The 23,899-nt window shown below is 35.2% G+C and overlaps 1 protein-coding gene across 4 annotated transcripts in view; it reads right to left on the bottom strand.

The window, feature by feature from the left end:
• Nucleotides 1-341: 341 nt before the first annotated feature.
• LOC110822593 (SH3 domain-containing protein) overlaps nt 342-23,899 on the bottom strand; it is a 39,641-nt gene continuing 16,083 nt past the window's right edge. For 2 of the 4 annotated variants that reach the window (XM_088216140.1, XM_088216139.1), the window contains 6 exons: nt 22,818-22,919; nt 22,542-22,742; nt 20,761-20,823; nt 20,377-20,529; nt 1,494-1,568; nt 342-667 (listed from right to left, as the gene is read on the bottom strand). In XM_088216140.1, coding sequence (XP_088072266.1) covers nt 551-667; nt 1,494-1,568; nt 20,377-20,529; nt 20,761-20,823; nt 22,542-22,742; nt 22,818-22,919 — 711 coding nt within the window. In that variant the 3' untranslated portion in view covers nt 342-550. Of the gene's footprint in view, nt 668-1,493; nt 1,569-3,152; nt 8,088-15,961; nt 19,759-20,376; nt 20,530-20,760; nt 20,824-22,541; nt 22,743-22,817; nt 22,920-23,899 lie in introns of those variants that run through there. The other 2 variants (XM_088216141.1, XM_088216142.1) reach the window with 2 other exon arrangements.

Raw genomic sequence — 23,899 nt, forward strand, 5'->3', positions numbered from 1 at the left:
TGTATCAAAATGTATTGCACCTTAATGTCAATAAAATAGTACAGGATGTTAGACAACTTACTAAAATTGGATATCAATAAGATAGATGACAATCACTTCATGACTTGCAGTAGTTTATAGACAATTATTATGTCGATGAACTACCAATAGCTTGTATCTATGATACAACTCTTGGCAACCCTGGGAGCTCATTATTATGAGTGATTGACCCGTTCCTCGAAGGAGAAAGAAAAACTAAAAAAAAAAAAAAAATCTTCTGGAGAACGGACCTAAGATGCTTATATATAAAAAACAAAATTGCAGATAAGCATCCTCAGATGCTTCATATTTAGTATTAAACATTTTGAAAAAGCACCTCTTATTATCACCTTGAAAATTTCAAAGCACACAAACAGCAATCTCACTGAACAACACCATAGAAAAATTAATATGATTTTGGCAAAAGCTAAATACTCTGACCAGAAATTTACAGATATTGCCACTTATAAGTACAAGGAAATAATATACATGCATACGTACATACAAAAGCATGTGTTAGGATCATGGTTGTTCAGCCTGTTTCCATTAACTTGCTTGCTGGTGCTTTCTCTTGCTTTTCTATGTAGGCAGTGGGAAACCATCCAGCTTTCCCTTTGCACTCTCCCTCAGACCAGCCAGTAGAAGCAACCTTGAAATATTACAGCAACTAAACAAGATTAGCAGGAAAACTTCCAAGTCCCTCAAAAACATTAGTTCCAAGTTCTCGTAAGGATCTGTTTGGAAGGAGGAGAGGAGAGCACAAGACTACTTTGGTCATCACAGTAAATTATTAACTTTCCTCATTGCATCATTTTCATTCAATATATTGTATACCAGCAAACATTTTGAGTTAGTGTAAATTCCCAAATTTTAGCAAATTAAGTTGGATCTATACACATACATAGAGACGTAATCCCAGTATGAATTTATAAAATGGATTGGACCGGAAAATGTACTTTGATCATATAAACAACAGCAATTTCCCAGAACAGACATAAGCAATTTTGGTTGTGAAAATCTTCAAGGCACAAACACATAAATAGGATAAAACTTTATTTACTCCAAGTTTTTGTTCCCAAGAGGTACTAGAGAGGAAGTGGTACATTGGGTTACTTGATACATGGCATTTCAGATTAGTCAATATTGACCAAGATCTGAGTGGATGCATATGCAACGACCATGCTTGTAGGTAGCTGTCACAAAGCTCTGAATCATGTAAGAAACTGGGACTGAAATTTAGAGCAACTGGCAGAACTAGAAGAGGGTGTCATTAAGTTTAAAGCAGCAAGATGTTACAATTTGCAGTGAGGAATGCATGTCCATAGCATTCAAATTGCAAAAACAGGTTGACAACAGTCCTCTCAGTGAATCCCAGCTATAAATGATGAATTCAAATCTTACGTAGCATCAAAAAGGAAAGGTTCTAACACATGTAGAGTCCACATACCACCATGTGGAATAGCATGAGAAATTACCTGCCGTACAATAACATAATCATCGACAGATAGACTTAACTCCCCATCAGCCTGAGCATCAAATGGATGTATGACCTGTTTTAACAAGAGTTTAGAAAACGTAGTAAAAGAAACAGCCCAACTAGATCCAAGTAAACATGACAGCTCCCAAACTGATACTATGGCCGTTCCTCAAAGTTAAATAAGATACTTTTATGTTTTATATGAGAAAAAATATTATTTCAAAATAAATAAATAATAATAGGATATCAATTGTGATACTCTTAAACTTTTCATCACAACAGATAAAAGAAAGCTAGAAGTGCATCACCAAGTTCTTAAGCACCATCATTTGATAGAAGAATTGATATTCATAACACATATAAGTGCCCCTCTAATTCAAAGCAGAAGCAACTCTAATTCATATAGGAGAATTATTTTGTGAGATGGGTACATGCTAACACAATAGCACCTTACACTAAGTTTTGATAGAATCTATATCTTCGCTTAGAGATCCCTATAAATACTTATGTATGTTAATGTCTTAGATATCCTGATACTATCTTATATCTAACTCTTCCCCTATTTATTTGAGTTTTCTAATAGTAATGGTCGTTTTCTTCCCTTATCTCCATAAATACTTATTTTCTTTGCAATACATAACAAATGCTGGACAATAGAAATATTTTCCACAGTTTATTAAAGAATATTTTCCAATATAACTTTTTTCCTACTTATTCAATATCCTACAGATGTAGGCTCTATAGTTAATATTCTATTTAGTTAGATTACATTCTTAATTTTCCTTTCTTGCTCCTTGCTATCTCCACAGATACGTGTTATTTATTCAACATAATAACAAAAATAATATTTCAGTTTATTTTTAGCATGGTACAAGAAAAATAAATTATAGTAAGTTATTTTCATATATAATCCTTTATTTATTCAACATAAAAATCTTTCACTTATTTTCATTTATAATCCTTTGTCACAATCATTCCTTCCTGCTTCTTTGACTAATTGAGTTGTTTCCATTCGAGTAAAAATAATCTTTTATTTCCTCTTTTCTTTATTTTCATAGAAGAAAAAATAAAAAGAAACTATAAAATGAAACTGTTGATGAGAATTATAAATAGCAGAATACCTATGGGAGATTAATTACAGAATTTTTCAGCAAGCAAATTAGTACAGAAGCTTCGAGATTAATTACAGGATTTCCAGCAGGATTTCCAGCAATCTAGTCAGTGCATAATATTCGAGATTAATAACAGGATTTTATAGGATTCCCAGCAATCTAATCAATCAATTTGTTCATTGATTTGTTTCCATAATTCAGAGGATTCGGATAGCATGTTAACCCGTTCCATAAGTGAATTTTTTCTTTTTTCTGTGCTTAGTTGTTGCCTTATAGGAGATTTTATTTGTTATTCCCTAAGTAAATAGATCGAATTCTCATCCATAAATGAGCTATATTCTGTTCATTGAGGTGTGGAGTAAAAATTCTTGTACACTTAGAGTTTTCACATGGTGTCAGAGGACTTCTCTAAGACATAAAAGAATTTTTTATATGACCAAATAAGGGAAGGACACAGAGAGACATAGTTCCTCCTTGACTGCTAATGTTACCTCCCATCAAGAAGCCATAATCTCCGGCAGCAGTGGAAATTTCAGATGCAGCAATTTTCCCATTACAAAGCACAAACTTACTGGAAATAATTATCTACATTGGTCACTTCATACGTGGCAAAGGAGAAGATGACTGCCTCACAAGAGCAGCTACCTTTCCAACAGCAGATGACCCAAAGTTAAAAAAACTGAGAAGTTAGGAAACAATATAGTTATCCCATATCTTATTAATGCAATGATAAACGGGACAGGAGAAAACTTTCTCCTCTATGGAATACGAAAAGAAATTTTAGAGGCTGTGAACGAGACAGTTCCACAATAGGGAAAATCTTCAGAATTGTTCGAGATAGAAGCATTCTTCACCACTTGTGTCAAGGAGATTTAAAGGTAACCCAGTATTTCAACGCACTTGCTATTAGCAAAAATTAGACATGTGGGAGGAACCCCGATAGAAATGTGTTAAACAATGGAATAAAATATAAACATGTTGAAAGAATAAGTTTCTCTTTCGACTGAAAAAAATCTTGATGAGGTTCGAGGGAGAATTCAAGGAACAAGACCACAGCCCAGCCTTGAAAAAGCATTCTCTGAAGTCCAAAGATAAGAAAGTAGGAAAAAAGTGATGCTGCTGACACAACTGTCACACCATATCTAGAAAACTCTACCTAGCTGGCCAAAAACCATAGCAACAGCAATAGACAAAGGAAGGAGCGAGCTTGGTCTGAGCACTGGAAAGCCAGGACATATTAAGGACACATGCTGCAAGATCCACGGAAAACCAGCAGATAGGAAGCCATCACGTCATATGCATATTATTGAGAGAGGCAAGACAGCCAGAGAAAAAAACCCTACATCATTGGAGTCCAATCCATTCAGCAAAGAGAAAGTACAGATGCTCCAAAAATTGATAAGCCAATCACAGACAACTACTTCTCCCATTACTACGAGAATCCTCGACTCACAAAAGTTAACTTTTTAATGCTTTGAATGCTTAAGAAAAAATATTTGACTTCATGGGTTGTAGATTCACGCGGATTAGATTATATGACCAGATGCATGAAAATCTTTACAAATTTCAGAGCACGTCATGAGAACCTCAGGGCCATAATAGCAGATGAATCAGACTCCAACTTGGAGGGCACTGGTAGTGTGAAAATTTCAAAAGACATAACACTCAACTCTGTTCTTCGAGTTCCTCAACTAAACTACAAGATATTATCAATTACTAAACTCGCTCGGGATCTCAATTACATCATCAAATTTTTCTCAAATTTTTGTGACTTTCTGTTTTTGAATTCCAGGAAGATGATTGACAGTGCTAAATTGTGCTTGGGGCTCTATCTACTTGAGGTAAATAATTCCACTAAAAGGAAAGATCACACTCTTAATAGTTTAGTGTACATAAATCAAACTCTAGGTTTTGTTTTCCATTGCAATGAAGATATTGCAATCATGCTTTGCCACTAAAGGTTAGAGATCTAAGTTTCACGAATCCCAATAAACTATTTTCTTCTCTTTTCGATGATAAAAGTCCAGATGAGTTTTCAATACGAAAATTTTCAGTTTTCCAAACAGGTTCGAAATTCCTAACCTAGTAAGCGTTACAGAGAATCTTACAAGACTTACATGGGTACTCTTAATGAAAGAAAATACAGGTTAATTAAATAAATAAAAAAATTCAATGCTTCGATGCAAACCCAGTTTCAGGCCTTACAAATTTTGAAAACTATGCAAAAGAATATTTTATACTATTATTAGAGATTATTTGGTAAGTCAAAGAATTGTAAACTTAAGTTCGCATTTTGATACTCGAAATATAATAGAGTTGCCAAAAGAAAGAACAGATATCTCCTAGATGTTACCCGATCCCTCATGTTCTCTACACATGTTCCTAAACAGTTCTGCAGAGAGACTGTGCTTACTGCAGCTTATCCAATAGAAATGATGTCTCTTGAGTCCTAAATTTCAAACCCCATGCCAAATACTACATAAGTCATATCCCAACACCCAAAATTGTATCTTTCTTGGTTGCTCTTCTCATAAATAAGGGTATAAATATCATTCTCCAACCACAAAGAAATATTTTCATCATATGGATGTCACATTCTTTAAACACCGACCATTCTACCGTAAATTTGATATTGAAGGGGAGAACGCTTTCACACAAGATCACTAGCTTTGGGATGTAAATACTGCAAGCCGGACACCCCAGAATCCCCTACATCTCTTTGTATCCTATTAACTACCAGATAGAACTACCCATTCATGCTCCACTTCCACATTGTGAGCCACATACCACTAAACTGAACTACACCAAAGTCCAAGTCATGAGCCTCCGAATCTCCCTTTCCAAAACACCTATGGATGTTACATTCTAAATTTGATATTGAAGGGGAGAACAGTTTCACACAAGAACACTAGCTTTGGGATGTAAATACTGAAAGCAGTACCCTAGAGTCCCCCCTACATCTCTTTATATCCTATTAACTACCATATAGGGTCACCCATTCATACTCCACTTCCACATTGTGAGCCACATACCACTAAACTGAACTACACCAAAGTGTCCAAGTCATGAGCATCTGAATCTTCATTTCCAAAACACCTAAACCAACAAACAACAATGATCTTCTCACCTATTCTAGGAGGAAAAGGAACCAACGGAAGATGTAACAACATACACCATTTGAGCAAGTCCAAGAATTTGATCCCAGTTCAAGATTAGAGACCCATCCAGAAGGTAACTTGAATCCCATATCTTCTCGTAAGTTGGCAAGTGATGATCTTAATCAAACTATTGTAGTGAGAAAAGGTGTTTCGTGCAGAAAGCATCCAATACATAACTTTGTGCATATCAGGGACTATTTACCAATTTCAAGGCTTTAAGACCACACACAGATTCCCCATGACGCACAAGAAGCACTTAAAATACATGCATTGAAGGCACCTGTTCAGAATCCATCTATGCACTAGTAAAGAATGGAACATTGATGATTATTGAATTACCATCTGGAAACCATCCAGTAAGCTGCAAACAGATTTGTTAAGAGTAGTTTTCTAATTGATATGTATTTTACTAAATATTACAGCTCTATATTTATAAATTTTCTAAAACCAAAAAGAAAATAGATAATTAATTATAAATGGTATAATCTACTTTTATATCATATTTTACTTCCTCTTTAACACCCTGATTTATTTCTTCTTTAATACCCCAATTTACTTTTTCTTTAATGTCTTGATTTACTTTTTCTTTAATATTTTTTATTTACTTCCTCTTTAACACCTTAATTTACTTCTTTTTTAAAACTTTCTCAAGCTAGAGAATAGACATTGTTCATTCTCAACTTGCCAATAAAAGTTTGGAATTATGTATTGCTTACGTCTTTAGTTAATATGTTTACCAATCAAGAATTAGTGAGCATGTACGAAGTACATATTAGACTACAACCAAATTTTTCTTAGATAAAATGTATGTCAATCTCAATGTATTTGGTCCAAATGTGTTGTATCAAATTATGAGCAGTGCTTATGGTTGACTTAGTACCACAATATAGGCACATAAGATTTTCCCACTTAATTTTAAGATCTTCTAGAATTTTTTTCTATTCATAATAGTTCAAATACCCCTTGTGTTATTCCCCATAACTCTAATTCAGCACTTGATCTCGCAACTACATTTTGTTTCGTATTTCTCCAAGTGACTAGATTGCCTCCAAAAAAGATACAGTACCCTGTAATAGATCTTCTATCTATAACCTAACTAGTATAATCCACATTCATATAGGTTTCTAAGAGCAATTTTTCATTTTTCTTGAACACAATTTCTTTCGCTCGTGACCTTTTTAAGTACTGCAATACTCTATAGGCTGCTTGTAGGTACACTTTTCTCATATTATGTATGAATTGCCTTATAACTATAGAATTTTGGAGAATAAATATTTACTTTATTTCTAATACACTTTATGCTGTTAGAATTAGGGCATATATACAGAATTTCTATTTACAGATAAGTAAATTAACATAGTAGTAGAGATTCTAATTGATTAAATAATTATGAAAAATATTTGACTAATTGAGCAACATAATATTCTAGTCAATACTACTCCTCAATTTGAAGCAAATACACATGCTCAACTTGCAGACCAAGTTATGATGAGATTTGTTGCAAAGTCCTTTAATGAAGACATCTGCCACCTGTTCTGTAACAATCCGGAACTTGAAATGAAGTAAATTATAAATTAAGTGCGGAAGCGAAATAATAGCGTTAGTGTTTACATTTCTTACACAATAATTCAGGATACCCAATAGGATTACGGGAATGACCATTCTAAAAAAATAACTAATAATCAAATAAATAAATGAAAAGTAAACAAACTGAACGTCCTACTCGTAACCCTCTTGTGGATCGAGCTCTAAATTTTGGTACTTTTGATCTGAAATGGTTAATAAAATAGTGAACTACACTACCCCAATAAGAATATCACGCTACTCACCGATAAAGAAATAAATGTTGGTAAAAATCATAAAAACAACTAATAAAACTCTCAATTTAAGTAAATTCGTTTTTCATAAATAAAATTATTTACCGCATACTTACCGCAGCGAGATTTGCAAAACCGACCTATAAAGGTAATAACATAAACAATATTATACTCTCATATTCAATCAGTCGGAACAACAACTTTCTCCTTTGTCAACCTACTGGTATCCATGGGGATTCATAAAAATATCTCTACAACGCGTGAACTTTTATTCAACATTTTCAACTAACGGACCATCCCCATATCTCGTCCGGTATGAGCACCAAAAGATATCATCCCTCAATACCCCGTCCAGTATAAGGGTGAAATGGGCCGTCCCCATTCCCCATCTGTTATGAGCGCCAAAATACAAATTCTCGATACCCCGTCCGGTATGAGGCAACATTCACAGTAGAATTCCCTATGTACCCAGTCCGTCCACCATCTCCAAGAATATCCAATAAACCTACCATTCATCCATTTACTTAATCAAACAATTTTTCGTTTACCTTTAATTTTCAATTTCTCAATTAACTGTAAATAACGTAAAACAAGCAATACATGCATTAAAAAAACACAATCGAATTATCATACAAATTTCAGTGTATTATCATGCATTCGAAACTATAAAATCAATCAATCAGTTAAACATGGCAAACAGTAATAAATAATCGATTCCGCCTCCATTATTAACCTTTAATTATCGATATTTCTAAATTTCGCAAAATATCATATTATTTATAATTAAACTTCAATTCCATAACAGGGAATAAGATGATGGATTTTTACTCAAATTGATGTCCGAAATGTTAAACGTTCAGCTGCGCCTACTGCGGTACTCAGGTTCCCTAAATTTTCATTCGGGGATTAAAACACACTTTAAGTACCTAAAAATACCCTAAAAAAATTCAAAATCAGTGTTAGAAACCCTTTTTGGCCAATTCCAGAATTCCGGCACAACGACACCGCCACCCGCAGCGGTGTTTTACCTCAAGTTGGCCATTTTCGGCCAGTTTCAGTCGATTTCAACCGGTTTTGTACTCATCCCTGTGAAAAAACACGTTAGAGGTCTCGGTTGGCCGAAAAAAGTCGAAAAATTGAAACTTACCAGCGGTGGGATTTTCCAATGCGGCGGCTCCGCCGACTCACCTTTGCGGTTGGGTGTTTTGCTTCAGTCAACCTGTAGAAAAAGGAATTGTGATTACAATGGTAGAAAAATTATACGAAACGAGAATCAAGAAGGGCTTCATCGGAGGCAATTTTTACTTTTTCCGGCGGCAGCGCTGCCGGACTTTACCCGCGATTTCTGGCTCATCCACCGGTTTTTTTACTCTGATTTGGCCATAGGGTGTTCAAAATTGAATTTCGAACGAATGGAAAAAATTTTACCTCTTTTGGCAGTCAAAAGTGGCTCCAGTGCGGCGGCGGGCGGCAATCGGCTCCCTTCCCGGCGACAGGTTCTTCTTCTTCGATTTGGGGGGTCTGGCGGCTAGAGTTAGAATTTGGTGTAAAGAGGGGTATTTATATCCGTCTCATTTTAATCTAAACCATCCAACGCGTTTGATCTGAACCGTCCGATTGTGTTTAAATAGAAAGTGAATCTGGACCGTTCATCGCGATTTGATCTTAACCGTCTGATCGCGTTTAAATAGGAAGTGGATATGGGCCGTTCATCGTGTTTAATCGCGACCATTCAATCGCGTCTAAGGAAGGAACGGATCCGGACTGTCCGATCGCGGGCACGCGAATTGCCAGCGTGGCTTCCTGCATGGCACCACGTCAGCGTGCCTTGCCACATGACGCACTCCGGTTCATCGGGGCTGCTAATTGGACGTCATATGTGGCACATTTTTCTTAAATTACGTTTTAACCTCCAGTTTCTAATTTTTCTTTCAAAAACACTCTCATAACCCAAATTTCTACTCCTTTTTTCCAAAATTGTTTTCAATTTCATCCTCCACCTATTTTTCTTTATTTTTACATTAAATTAAAAATTTTAAAATTATATTTATACATTAATTTTAAATATATTAAAATTAATTAAGGGTATTACATGTTTACTTGAACGCACATAATATAACCATAAGGATTCATCAACCACTTTTTCTTTTATGAAGTGTCAGTCAATCTCAATATATTTTATCTGATCATATTGAACTAGATTATAAACAATGCTAATGGTTGCCTTATTGTCACAGAACAAAGATAGACTTCTTTCTTTGAACATTTTTAATTCTTTCATTAACTTTTGCAACTATAATAATTCACATATCCTTTAAGTCATTGATCTATATTCTGTTTCAACACTAGAGCGGGCAACCACACGCTACTTCTTACTTTTTCATGTAACCAAATTACTTCCTACGAGTGTGCAATAATTGGTAGTTGAACATCTATCATCCGGAGATCCAATCCAATCGACATCTGTAAACACTTCTATTTTAAGGTCACTTTTTTTAGAAAATAGCAGACTTTTCACTTTTGCAAATTTTAGATATTGTAGTATGCGAAAAATAACACGTAAATGAAACTCACGAGGATCATGCATATACTGACTCACCAGACTCACGATATATGCTATATCAGATCTGGTATGTGAAAAATAAATGAGTTTTCTAACTAATCACTGATATATCCCTAAGTCAACTAATGTATCACTACCTGTTTATAGTTTGTGATTATTTTCAATGAAAAATTATACCGGCTTGCAACACATCTTACCAGTCTCTTTTAATAAGTGTAGGATGCACTTCTTTTGAAAAACGAAAATTTCTCTATCAGATTTGACAATTTCAATTCCTAAGAAATATTGTAATTTTTTTAAATCTTTTATTTCAAACTCTTGAGCAAAAATTTCTTTCAATCAAGCTATCTCCTTTGTGTCATCTTCAATCACTACAATATCATCAACATAAATAATGAGAAAAGTGATCTTACCCTCATAATGCTTGATGAATAGGGTATGATCAGCATTACTTCGTTGATATTCAAAAGAAATCATAATTCTTCTAAACCTTTCAAACCATACTCTTGGAGACTGCTTCAATTCGTATAAACTTTTTTTAATTTGTAAACATATCCTTGCGTTCTTTTATCATCAAATCCATAGGAGATTTTCATGTATATCTCTTCTTCTAAATTTCCATGGAGGAAGGCATTTTTGACATCAAACTGTTACAAGTCCCAATCAAGTTTAGTTACACAAACTAGTAATATTTCATTTATATTCATTTTGACGATAAATGCAAATGTCTCCTGATAGACATTCCATAGGTCTGAGTAAACCCATTAGATATCAGTCTACCTTTATATTTTTCAATCGACCCGTCTGTTTTCTATTTTACAGTGAATATCCATTTACAACCAACCATTTTTTGATGCAACTGTAGGATTTCCTTATTGACATCCACATCTCTGAAGGCACCATACTTCTCAATTATACTTCGACTTCTATTCAAAATATATAAGTCATTCTGCAGTCTACTAGTACCAATTGTCTTCCCTATTAGAAGATTCTGAAGGACATAATTGTAAGATAAAAAAAACTCAATTTTACAATTAAAATCCCTAGCAATGGCACTAATTGATAAGATACTGTCAAAAAAACAACGCGCATGAAAGACTGAAAACAGTGTAATAGTCGAAGTACAATTAATAAAACTTATTTCAGATACAAGAGTGTATGATCTTTTTATGACACAGACATTTTATCTATTAAGTACATGAAAAATAGGTTATGAAGTTTTTAAAAAAGCCTGTTATGTGTCTATTAACTCCAGAATTTATAATTCAAGTATCAGAATTGGAAATAGTAGAGAGAGGAGTAATACTTGAGTTTACCATTTTTGACGTATCAATAGTTGATGAATGGTTAAATTGAGTTATGAGACACTTCAAGTTTTGAATCTTTTTACTTGAAAAAACTCCAATAGTTGATGAAAGATTACTCAAAATTAGGACAATCAATTTCTTGACTTATATCATTATTTAAAAATAACTAGAAACAGAGAAAAAACAATACCCATCTGCTAATCTCAATGAGATAGAAAGGTCCCTTTGATGAGTACCAAGGATGCCAAAACATTGCAGACTAGAACCAAATTTGTTAGGTAGCAAAAAGGCTCCAAAAAGGACTCAAATCGGCTCCAAAAATGGCTCCGCAGCTCATCTCAGCTCCAGACTTGTCTCTCTTGGATCCGGAGACAGAGCCTAGGTGCACACCGCGGGAGGCCAAATCCGAACCAGAATGCGACCAAATGAGACAAACCTACGAATGCGAGGCAAGATACAGTCGCATAGTTGGGAAAAAAATGAAAGTCATGTGCAGCTGCGTGAAGAGAGGCTGCTGATGTAACCGGATCGAGCGGCAGAAGCACACGCAGTTGAAAGAACGCAAATCGGGCGTGGCCACGTTAAGGACAATTGATGGCAACGCGACCAGATCACGTGATCTGGGAAGGATTAGACGATCGTGCGCGAACAGAACAGTGCGAATGGAGTAGAGGCAGTGCACAAAACCAGATCTATGAAACTAGAGCATGAGTCGGGCAAAACCAAATGTATCAGTGTGCGATATGGAACAAAACAGACATCCTTGCACGAAATTGAATGAAACAAACGGTCAGGCACGAGATCAGATCTACGAAACTAGAGCAGACAGGTCGGAGAAGGTCACCGGAGTAGGGCGACAGGCCGATGGCAAGGCTATGACAATGTTGGGGTGGGTGGTGGAAGTATTTTAAGATTTGAAAGAAACCCTGAAATTAAAACTCTAAAATACTCTTATTCTACTTTGATACCATGTAGAATTTTGGAGAATAAATATTTACTTTATTTTTTATACACTTTATGTTATTACAATTGGGATATATACATAATATCTACCTACAAATAACGAAATTAACATAATAATAGAAATTCTAATTGATACATAATTATAAAAAGTATCTTGATTAATTGGGTAACATAATATTCTAGTCAACAGTAACACTTACTGTATAGGCGATGTCTGGTCTTATGTGGGATAGATAAACCAATCTCCCAACCAATCTCTTATATATTTTCTTATTTACTAGTGAATCTTCCTTTATTATTGTTAACTATCATATTTTAGTAATTAATTATTTTAACTTATTATTTAATTAGTTGGTATTATGTAATTAAGATTTTATGAGAATAATAATTTCATATAATTAGAAATATAATAAAATAAGAATTTCCCTATCAATAGAATACAAATTCTCTAAATACTCTAAGTATCACAACCTAAAAGGAGAGAAATAAAATTATTATTTTTTCTCCAAAAATTAACATAGTATCATAGTAAAATAAACCTATTTTATGGTTTTAATTTCAGGATTTTTTCAAACCCTAAAACAACAAAAATAGGCTGAGTAGAAAGAGAGTCAGATCAGAGGAAGAGAGCAAAATTTGCAAAGACAAGCCAAGTCAAAGGAAGAGAGAAAGCAACTAGTTCCTTGCACCACCATGCAAAGAGTCGCGGGTTTCTTCTTCCACCGCGTGCAGAACCACACAGACCACGCAACCACCTCGTTTAAATCTGCCTCACTTTGATTGGCAGCATGATTCTGCTACACGCACATGAGCCACGCCTCCCTTCCCATCGCGCACAAATCGACTGAGAGGCATCATCTGAGAGATCTGCGTCGTACAGAGCTGCTACCCACACTGCACTTTACACCGGACCTGTCTGTCTCCCCTTTTTCTGCTGTGTGCAAGGAGTTTCTAGCTGCAATCTGCTTCACTTTTCTGGCTGCGCCATGTCCTACAGATCTGCTTGCGCCAAATCGAACCGAGTTTAAACCTGAGCCACGTCATTTTTTAGCCGGGTCGTTTTTGAGTCGAGCCAAGCGAGTCAAACAAATCTGATTTCAGTATTTTTCTATCCTTTTTTGCCACTTTAGTGCAGATTATGAGGTTTTTTTTTTATTACTAGGTATTTTTCTACTTGTCTTTAGCGCTCTAAAATGATGAAAGTAAAAAAAGTTATAGTTTCTTATTCAGATAACCCCTCATCACAAATCAGTCCCATAAAACTTAATAGAACTAATTATCTTACTTGGTCAAAATTGTATTTATTGTTTATCAAAATTAGAAGATTGTAATGGTACATCACAGGTAATATGAAGAAATCAGATGTAGGTAATTTTAATAAAACACATGGAACTCTACAAACTCTTTGGTAATATTTTTGTTCATCAATTACATACAATCTCATATTGCACGAACATATTTATTGCTCGATACTGCAGTAAAAATATGAAATGCAACATCTCTCACATATTCATAAGTGGGTAATGATACCAAAATTTATGAACTCTAAAATAAAGTTCATGGTACAAAGTAAGAAAATATGACTATTTTTGAATACTTTTCAAAACTGAGTGGATTATGCAAAAGTTATATTACTATCAAGAATTTCAGGCAGATTATCTTGAAAATGCAGTCAAATTTTAGAAATTAATAGAAAAAGAACAGATTTATAATTTCTTAACTAATCCGAACACTGAATATGATCAAATAAGGGTCCAAGTGCTGAGTAAGAATCTTCTTCCCTCATTACAACGAGTTTATTATTATGTTTATTAAGAAAAAAGTAAAAAAAAATATCATATTTTACATAGCACCAATTGAGAAAGTTAGATTAGTTGTTCAGTCTGACATGTCTAAAGGAAGTGTGACTATTGTGGTAAGCCAAAACACACTAAGAAAATTTACTCGAAATTGCATGGAAAACCAATTAAGTGTCGTGAGAGAATGAATTGTGGACCTACAGGAGTTCAAGAAAATTTAGTTGAAACAAGTGAAACACCTGACATATCAACAGTTGAAACCTTTTTAAATGAGAGGACTCAAACTCTGAAGCGCATTCTGTCTCAATTTAACTTTTCATCAATTATACGTGCAACAAATCTAGTAAAATTAAAATCTTCAAACAAATAAAAGGACTGGTACTAGTAAACTGCATGATAGCTTTTCAGAGCTTCTTTGTCAAAATTTGGTGAAATATTCATGTAGATTTTTTCTTCTAAATCTCCATACAATAAGACACTTCTTACATCAAATTGTTCTAATTATCAGACAAAGTGGGTAACTAATGACAACAAGAGTAGTCCAATATTCATCTTGCTACCAATGTGAATGTCTCCTGATAGTCTATTCCATATGTTTGTGTATCGTCTTTTGCCACCAGTCTAGTTTTATATCTCTCAATTGTTTTATTTGCTTTATATTTGATTGAGAAAACTCATTTGCATTCCACCAGTTTCTTACCTTTAAGTAGATCCACTATTTCCCAAGTCTGATTCTTTTCAAATGCTTGTATTCCATACCCTAAGTATTTTGTTTTTATTTTTTATAAGATGATACCTCAGATATTGTCTTAAGGATATAGTCATTATTTAAACTTGTGAAAAAAAATTCATTAGTTGATAAGCACTTATCAATGATATAAGTTGTGAGATATAATACAAAAGATGTTTAATGCATTCTATCGTATTTTTATGAAGTACAATAGGTAAATCATTATTAGATAATTGTATAAGTTTTCTAGCCTTATCTTGGAACAAGATCAGATTCTTAAACTTACTTTGGTTCAATATTCAACATCTTCCTACTTGTATACACCTAAGAAAACCCAAGGTCTAGTATGATCTCTTGAGCCGATGGATTTTCAAGATTTTCCTATGGTGGTGAACTTTCTGATGGATTCTAAATGTTCTTTTGTAATGATGGTTTTAAGGTGTGTGACAATGGTAATCGGTTAAAATCCATTATGAATTTTATATGCTTATCTTCCAATATAAACTCTTCCAAAACATAAGACTGGGTAGAGTAGAATTCTTATTCAACAAACGTGATGGTCGCAGATATCAAATTTTTGGGTGGGCGGATGGTAACGTTTGTACCCTTTTTGAACGGATGAGTAGCCTACAAATACACTTTTTAGTACCTAGAGATAATGGAATTTATTTAATATGAATAAAAGAACTAAGCTTACCCAATATATAGTTAAAACAAATAAATCTATCACCTATGATGTATGAATAAAAGAAAAACAAGATATACAATTACCTAATTGAGTAAGACAATAGAAGTGAAACCATGTTATGATGTCTGATAATGAAGGAATTTGAAGTGTTCATCCTCAAAACTATTGATTTTGGAGAAAAAATAAAATTTTATTTCTCACCGTTTACATTGTTACACTTCAGATATTTATACAATTCCTAACCTACTAATAAGTAAATTCTTATTTCATTATAATTTTTCTAATTATATTAAATTATCTAATTAAATAATAATGTAATTTAAATAATAAAATAAGAAAATATCTTATTCATCATCCCCCCCTCAAGTTTGGTGTAGGAATATCTTTCATGCCTAACTTGTAGATCAAGTTGGAAACTAGAATCAAATATGTTAAGCAGTAGTATGGCTCGGCTCGGCTCGGCCCAAAAATGGTTTGGGTTTGAAACGACTCGGATTCATCTCAAAAATGGCTCAAAATCAGCTCAAAACCAGCTCAAAAATCGGCTCAAAAAAGAGCTCGAACTTGGCTCAAAAAAGGGCTCGAACTCAGCTAAAAATAATTGCTCAAACTCAACTAAAAAAAGGCTCGAACTCAGCTGAAACTCGGCGTGGGTTGGTGCAGGCAGCTCGGCCCGAGCCGAAAGCAGCTCGGTTCAACGGCTCAGATCAGCTCAATGCAATTGGCCAGAAAAACTCCCCGTGCACGGCTCTGCATGCGGCAAAAGGGAAAACTCGTGCCCAGTAGAAGGCCGGTAAGTCACGGCCAAAGGCTTCATACGATCAGAGTGAGGCAAACGCACATCTCTAGGTGCGTAGGAAGAAGAAACCAGAGGTTGTCTCGCGACTCTACGTGCGGCTAAATCTCGGTGCCCTGAATAGATCTGCACACGGCTGAAGAGGGAACTGGGTCACGCGTCTCTGCGTGCGGCTGAAGAAGAAGAAAATTGAGAGCATCTGAGCGTCTCTGCGCGCGGTGGAAGAAGGAACTGGGTCGGGCAGCTCTACGCGCAGTGGAGGAAGAAACCGGCTCGCCCTTTACGCAGCTCTGCGCGTGGTGAAGAAAGGATCCGGCTGCCTTCTCCTTTCCTCTGATCTTTCTCTCTTCTCCCTGGTCTGGCTCTCTTTCTCCTCAACTTCCTTTTGTTGTTTATTAATAGCAAAAGTCAAGCCCAATAGTTCGGTTGTATTTGTAATAAATTAGTTGTTTGGGATAGTCTACCAACCAATTCCCAACAATGATCAAAAGGACGATAATCTTAGCCAAAACGGGACATTTCCTAGTATCCATGAAAACTAGGACCACCTTCATAACAACCACCATGGCAACTACCATGAATACTCTTAAATAAACGACCACATTCACCAAGGCTTCCCCTCAACTCCAACCCGTCTCTTGAATGACCAAGGAAAAGTTGTCATTAATATCTCGTGTAGAAGTATGCTTATAGGAAGAAAACAACCCCCATCACAGAACTTGCAGAAGAAGGAAGTCAAACACACCCAAAGCTTTGGTAGTGCAAAGGTTCAAATTCTGGCTTTAATCCTACAAAAATGCTCCATTATCATTCTTACTAATATTTCTATTTCTATCAAAAAAAAATTGTGAAAAATGCATAGTCATTAATTGCACTTATTGCTTTTATATTGTCTTCACATTAGAAGTTATAGGTTGAACCACATTCAACTCTTCATACACTTGTAATTGCCCAGCAAAATACTCAATCATTTCTTACCTTGCATAGTCAAAAAAAAATTTTAATAAAAAATTAAATATAATCAGGAATACAGAGAACCTTGCGTAATCATATTAATTTCACGAAAAAATGATACATGAGTCATATTGCTACCATAAACAAGCTTGACATGGTCCCATATCTCCTTACCCAAATCAAGCTGTGTAATATAAATCAACAATTTGAGGTCCAATGATACCACAGCAAACTTACAATTTGTGCATCTTCTTGCAAAATATCCAATTTCAACTTATTTTCATAAAAAGCGTAACCTATAAGATGCCAATGTTTACTTTCCATTGTGAGGTATACATTAACTTAGCTCATTGCATATAATTACTTCTATTTGAATGCCAGGTAGTATTTTGGGGAATCACAAAACTTGACGACATAGATGGAGCCTACTTTGTCTCGAAAATCCTATTTGAGTCCATGCTCGCTAACACAGAAGAACAAGCAACTCACAGAACAATGATTTCCCAAGCACATTTGACCTATCTGATGAAACAAAAAACCTCAAGCTTAGTTTCTAAAAAGAACTCCTGGGTAGATTCGTAAGATATTGAATTTGATTTTCATTGACGAATGTGAGGTACGCAGGCCTCACAATGGTGACCAGCAACACCTTCAGGTATCAGCTATTGATGAAATCACCAGCAGAGAGGTTGCACAGTCCGGAAATTTAGAATCTGGGATCGATACACCATAACTGATCTCCTATATAGGGAAACTACTCTTTCTCTCTCATAGGGTTTTGCACAAATATTTTATTCATTTATTTTAGACAATTTTTCTAATCTTGCTTCAATCTCATATCGAAGAAAATATTGCAACTATATTATGTTATAGAAAGAAAACAGATATACGCGTTTATAAAGATTTTAAGGCAAGAAAAACAAATGGGGAATTTAACAGATAGGAGAAAATATACCTAATACAATAACTACATAGGAAGATATACTCTATATTCCAACAGAAACATCAAAAGTACCAGCACCCTAGGATAGACAAAATCTAGTTTACGTTTGTAGGAGCTTGTTCACAATGCATCCACCCAGTATTCAGAATTGTCAATGCTGGATGAATTCTTTATCACGAGCCTGACCATTGCTAATGTCTAACATGCCACCAATGCTGACAATTCTAACATGTTTTCTGATTGACCTAAGATGTTCATTCTTTATCCTTTGTTCAAAAAAGATTATGTAATCCCGTCTAGAAGTTACGTTGATTTTAAATTACTTCCTTTAAGTGAGTTGTTGTATCGAAAGATTGGAGCTATAGTACAAATAGTTGATTTTCTTCCTTGTTCTATGGCAAGTTTGATTAAGAATATTTTAATTCTTTTTTTCTGAAGCAATAGGGTCTGTTGTAGCATTCTAGTATCATAAAGTTGTTTGTTCCATTTATATGCAGTGCCCATGCTCAGTGAATGTAAGTAGTTCATTTCGTGCCAGTTGTCGAAGAGAGAAAAAGAACAAAAAAAGAGGAGTTTATAAGGTGTATTTAAATCACCTGTTTGAGTGATTACTTCCCACAAAATTTATTGTCATTAACAGTACAGCTTACTCAAGAAGAGTGAGAAAAAAAATCGTGAACCTAGATTGTTGGAACCTTGGTGCCCTACTCGAGGGAAGTAAGGATTATTATCCCATAAATTTTGCAAACCATCAAAGGCTACTCTGAAGTAAAACTTGTTGCCTTAAGAAAAATAGTTTTTTTTTTTTACATTTTTTATTGTAGTGACAATCATTGCCGATGTTTGCAGTTGTTTTTCATGGAAAGTTTACATATTGTTAATGGTACATGGTACCTATAGTTGGTTAAGCTCGTTTGGAATCTATTCTCGGTGACAAGTATCATTTCGATACTTGGTTAGTCTCATTTAAAATTTGCCGTTCATTGAAGCTATTAATCTTGATGCAAGGCAGGTTGTCCAAGTGCCATAGGGCCCCGCCAGTAGTAGGAGGACAGCAAGCGCCTGTAGTTGCTGATGGATTTCCGGAAAGGGGGGAACTCATCTGTGAATTGCGGAAGTCTCTTGGGGTCCCTATCATCCATGGTAGGGTCACTAAACAGACCTATTCTGAAGTTCTAGAGAAAGTTCAGTCTCGCTTGAGTGGTTGGAAAGCTAAAAACCTCCCCTAAAAGCTGGAGCATATATATCAAGCATCCTCAGCTTGGAACATGAGATCAGCATCTGAGGTTTTAAAAGTGTCTTGGTAAAGATATCTGCTGACTGGTCGGCTATTTCAGACGGCCCCGGTTGCTCCCCGACCAGGGGTGGTTGAGGAAGGTCTTAATCTCTTGGGGAACTCAGACAATCTGACCAAGCCCATACTCCTATTCCAACTGTACCATCAAATCAGCCAAGAGAACCAAACACATTTACGTGTAAAATCCAAAACGATGGAACTAACGAGCACAATAAGAGCAGAAGGTCCAAAAGAGACAGCACTTTCCTTAAATAAACAATTTTTAAAAAAATAAAAATGATTCACCCAAAAAGACTTTTCAGTTATCGAGTTAGTTGTAGTCAAAATCTTCAAAAAAGTAGCCCCCACACAGAGACAGTTACCTTTAGAGGAGCCCCATTTTCAAACATTAATGGTGAAAGGGTTTTGAAAAAATTGTAAATAGATGTTTTATGTTCAATTTTGAAGCGAGGGGCTTCTACATGTTATAACTAACCTCAACGAGTAAATGTATATAAATTGTACCAGCTCTATAAAAGATAAAAGCTGGAACCCAAAAAATAAAATTCAATGCAAATTACAGTGCAAAGCATGCACATATTTCAAGGTTGAAAAATCCAATAATTCTGAAGTAATAATAGAATGCAACAATTCCCAAATATCAAGCAAATAGCTAATGTGCATGGAAGGAGCTTGAAAGACGCATCTTTTATTTTTCCTTTGGGGCAAAAAACCCTAAAGGAGTATTAAAATTCTCAAATAGCAGAGAGCTTACTTTTGCAATAAAGTGTGAATCACTTTGATTGATGTGTCTGCTGTCACTGGATCCATTTGCCTTAATATTTTCCTGCACATGGGGAACATATACATTTCTTCTTATAGCCACTGACTGTAAAGAAGACTCCTTTGATTGCTCCTCCATAATCATCTGAAGACGATAATTTTGAAGAAAATAAGCAGATAATAATCTATTCTTTATGCAAAAGATACAATAAGATAGAAAGGAAACCTAACAGTGCATTTCAAGATGCGAGCATGTAGATAAAATAAATACGCTTCCACAGTTGCATACATGAACAGAGACATGACTCATGTCCATCCACATTAACAAATCCATGGTTTGTGTGTATGTGAAGAGTGAAGAATGCATGTTACAGACCTCAGAATACAGTCTCTCAAGGATCAGAAGAACATTTTGATGATAAGTTCTCTCAGCATCAACCTGCAAAATGATTCCACTTGAGATCCAGTTACTAGATAATACAATAAGACTAATGAGGCAAAGATAAGGACACTTATTTCCAAACCAAACATAAAATAAAAATAACTTAAAATCGAACAAATATTACTAGTCAGTAGACACCACCATTGTGTTACAGTGGAATATAAGCAAGTTACTAATTCCAGTGATAGAACATAAAATAGTTATTACAATTTGAGATCCTTATGTACGGAGTCTCTCACTAATAAGGACAAGTGGACAAGTCAGTTAGAATTGTTAAATAAATCTATGTTTTTCATGGTTCTGCAATCAATACAAAATCAGTTCCAAAAGTATTAATGAAATGCTAGGAGTTACTTCCTGATATGGATTCTTTTAAATCTAGCAACTTTCCTCAATAAATCATTGTTTTTCACCTGGTAGTGTAGAATATAGTGAAACAACCTTTTTAGTGGGCTGGGCTGGGCTGAGATCGAGATCCTTCGTTGAGTTTAACTCAGCTCTTCAAGGGAAGTGGTTGTGGAGGTTCATCTGGAACAGGAGAGTTTTAGGAGGAAGATGATGGTAGCAAAGCATGAATATCCATAACACTGGTATGTCTTAGATCTGAGGGATCCATATGGCTCTAGGGTGTGGAAGGGTATGAATCGAGGCAAAGATGAATACAAAAATGCATAGAAAACTTGGGTTGGGGCAAAGGCCGAATTTTTGGAAAGAAAAGTAGAGAGTAGGAGGGGTTTTATACTCATAGTTTCTCATACTTTTGACATTGCCCAGCACAAAGAGATATCTGTAAAAAAGGCTGCCCCGGCACTTGGACTGCTGACCTAATTAGAAACTTGAACGACTAAGAGAGTGACAAATACATGAATTTTCTCAAACTGCTTTCTCCTGTGGTGTCTCTTGTGCAACCAAGAAACGAGTTTGAATTGGATTTTTTCTCAGTCAAGTCATACTACAGGCATCTGACTAAAAGAGGGAGTGCAAGTAATAAGTTCCCATCGGAAGTGATTTGGAGAATGAGGCAACTCCTAGAGTGGTTTTCTTCACACGGGAAGCAGTATGGGAGAACATCCTAACTTTGAATAAGCTGATCAGAAGGGAAAGATCCTGTTTAATGGGTGTCACTTGTCCAAAAGAGGTGAAGCGATGTGGAATTACATCCTTCATTGGTGTCCGTTTGGCAACACTTTGGTCTTTGGCATATAGCTTATTGGGGTTGAGTTGAGTTAGTGCCAGAATAGTGAGATAGGAGATATGGGCGTGAAGGGTATTTAAAGTGAGAATAGTTTTCTCAAGCTTACTTTCTTCATACTTTTTGGGCTATTTGAAAAGAAAGGAACAAGAGGAATTTCGAGAGTAAAGAATTTTAAGTTTGAAAATTTTAAAGATCTGTAGTTCCATATCCTAACCTTTTTTATTAGAGATCAACCTATGTATTATAGCAAGGATATTGGGAATCTTATCAACATTTTTTTCAAATTTTAAATATATCTATATACAGGTCGCACCACCTTGGTGTCATTTGAATATAATGAGTTTCTTCTTCTCAAAAAGTTTTCGCAAAATGGGAGCAATCAAAAACTTTATCCTCTCAAACATCCAAACAATTACATTCATGTTAAAAGAACTCAAATGCACGATAACAATATAGCAACAAGCATCCATGAGCACACAAGAAATGCACAAGATCTAATAGAAAAGAATGCTAGCAACACCATAGCAAGCAGTCGTTGAAATGTTATCTTTTGCTGCTGATCCTCAACTGACAACATGGCAGCTGTGGCTTCTCTTCCAAGTGTCATCATTGCAGATTTAAATTCTGTCAATCTCGCTTCAGCATTTTTAAGCTTCATGTAGCTTTCTTGAGATATATCAAATTCCCTAGTCTTTGATCGGCGCTTCAATATATCAGCTGCCTGCTGAGGAACATTTGTCATTAACATCTTGTAGATTTATTCCATCATTACATAACCAAATGACATCAACATTACCTGTGCTTCAACCTCTTGACGGAGCCTGTCATAACGGTGAGTCAAGTGGCGGGCATCCTCCAAAGGAGCTCCAGTAACTAATGCTCGAAGTGGCTCAGAGACCTACAATTTTGAAATCTGGAACACAGTTGGAAACAGAAAAGGACAAGAACAAAAAGAAGAGAAATAGAAACCTTTGTTATTTTTCTTGGTGGAAAAGACATAAAAACTTTAAAAGCTATGTATTAGAACATGAATAATAACATTGGATCTTTTCCTGCCCATTTAAGCTTTTGAACTTATTCTTTGTTCACACTTTCAGTTTATCGGACTTACACGAGGAAGCATGTTAAAATACAAATAATAAAGTTAGCAGTTTTCTATAAGCTTAAACAATACAATAGGATAATTCATCATCCAACGTAATTATTGTACACTTTTAATGTATTACCTTGAGTTGTTCATCCAATGATAAAGAAATAATATATTATCCAATGCTAGGATAATTCAACAAAACAAGTAATATATGGCTGGAACTACTTATCTTGAGTTGGTTATATTTAGAAAGATTATTGGTCACATGAAGATTATGACACAGGACAGTACCTTTTTGCCAAGGGAGATTTTCTATTATGAGACCATTCTTGTAATTTCGGCTTTCCTCCACTACATGTGAAGCAACCAAATTTATAAGGCTAAACTCAGTAACGAAAGTTTTGTGAGTGGCTCAGCAGATGCAAGACTGTTAGTGACGTGCTCTCCTGAGCACATTGGCAAACCGCATCAAATTCTCAGTGTTCTCACTTCTATGTTAACATATTTGTTTGGTATGTTAGTACATTAACTACAATGTTTCCAAATAAAATGAATCTAGAAATTTCAAGAGGACCCAGAGTTGATTGAGAAAAAAAAGATGAAAGCAAATTAACGTAAGATATTCTCATGATGGAGTGTAATAAGCTGTTGTTTCCACGTTCTGGCCTAAGCTATGCAGGCAACTACAGTGTTAAAAATATTGTAAGCATGGTCTAGTACTTTTTACTAACACCCCTTAGTGCATCCCTGTCAGGAATCTTTGACATGTACCCAAGCGACGGTTTATG

This window comes from Carica papaya, chromosome 3, assembly GCF_054855325.1.
Source record: "Carica papaya isolate Zhongbai chromosome 3, ASM5485532v1, whole genome shotgun sequence".
Lineage (NCBI taxonomy): Eukaryota > Viridiplantae > Streptophyta > Magnoliopsida > Brassicales > Caricaceae > Carica > Carica papaya.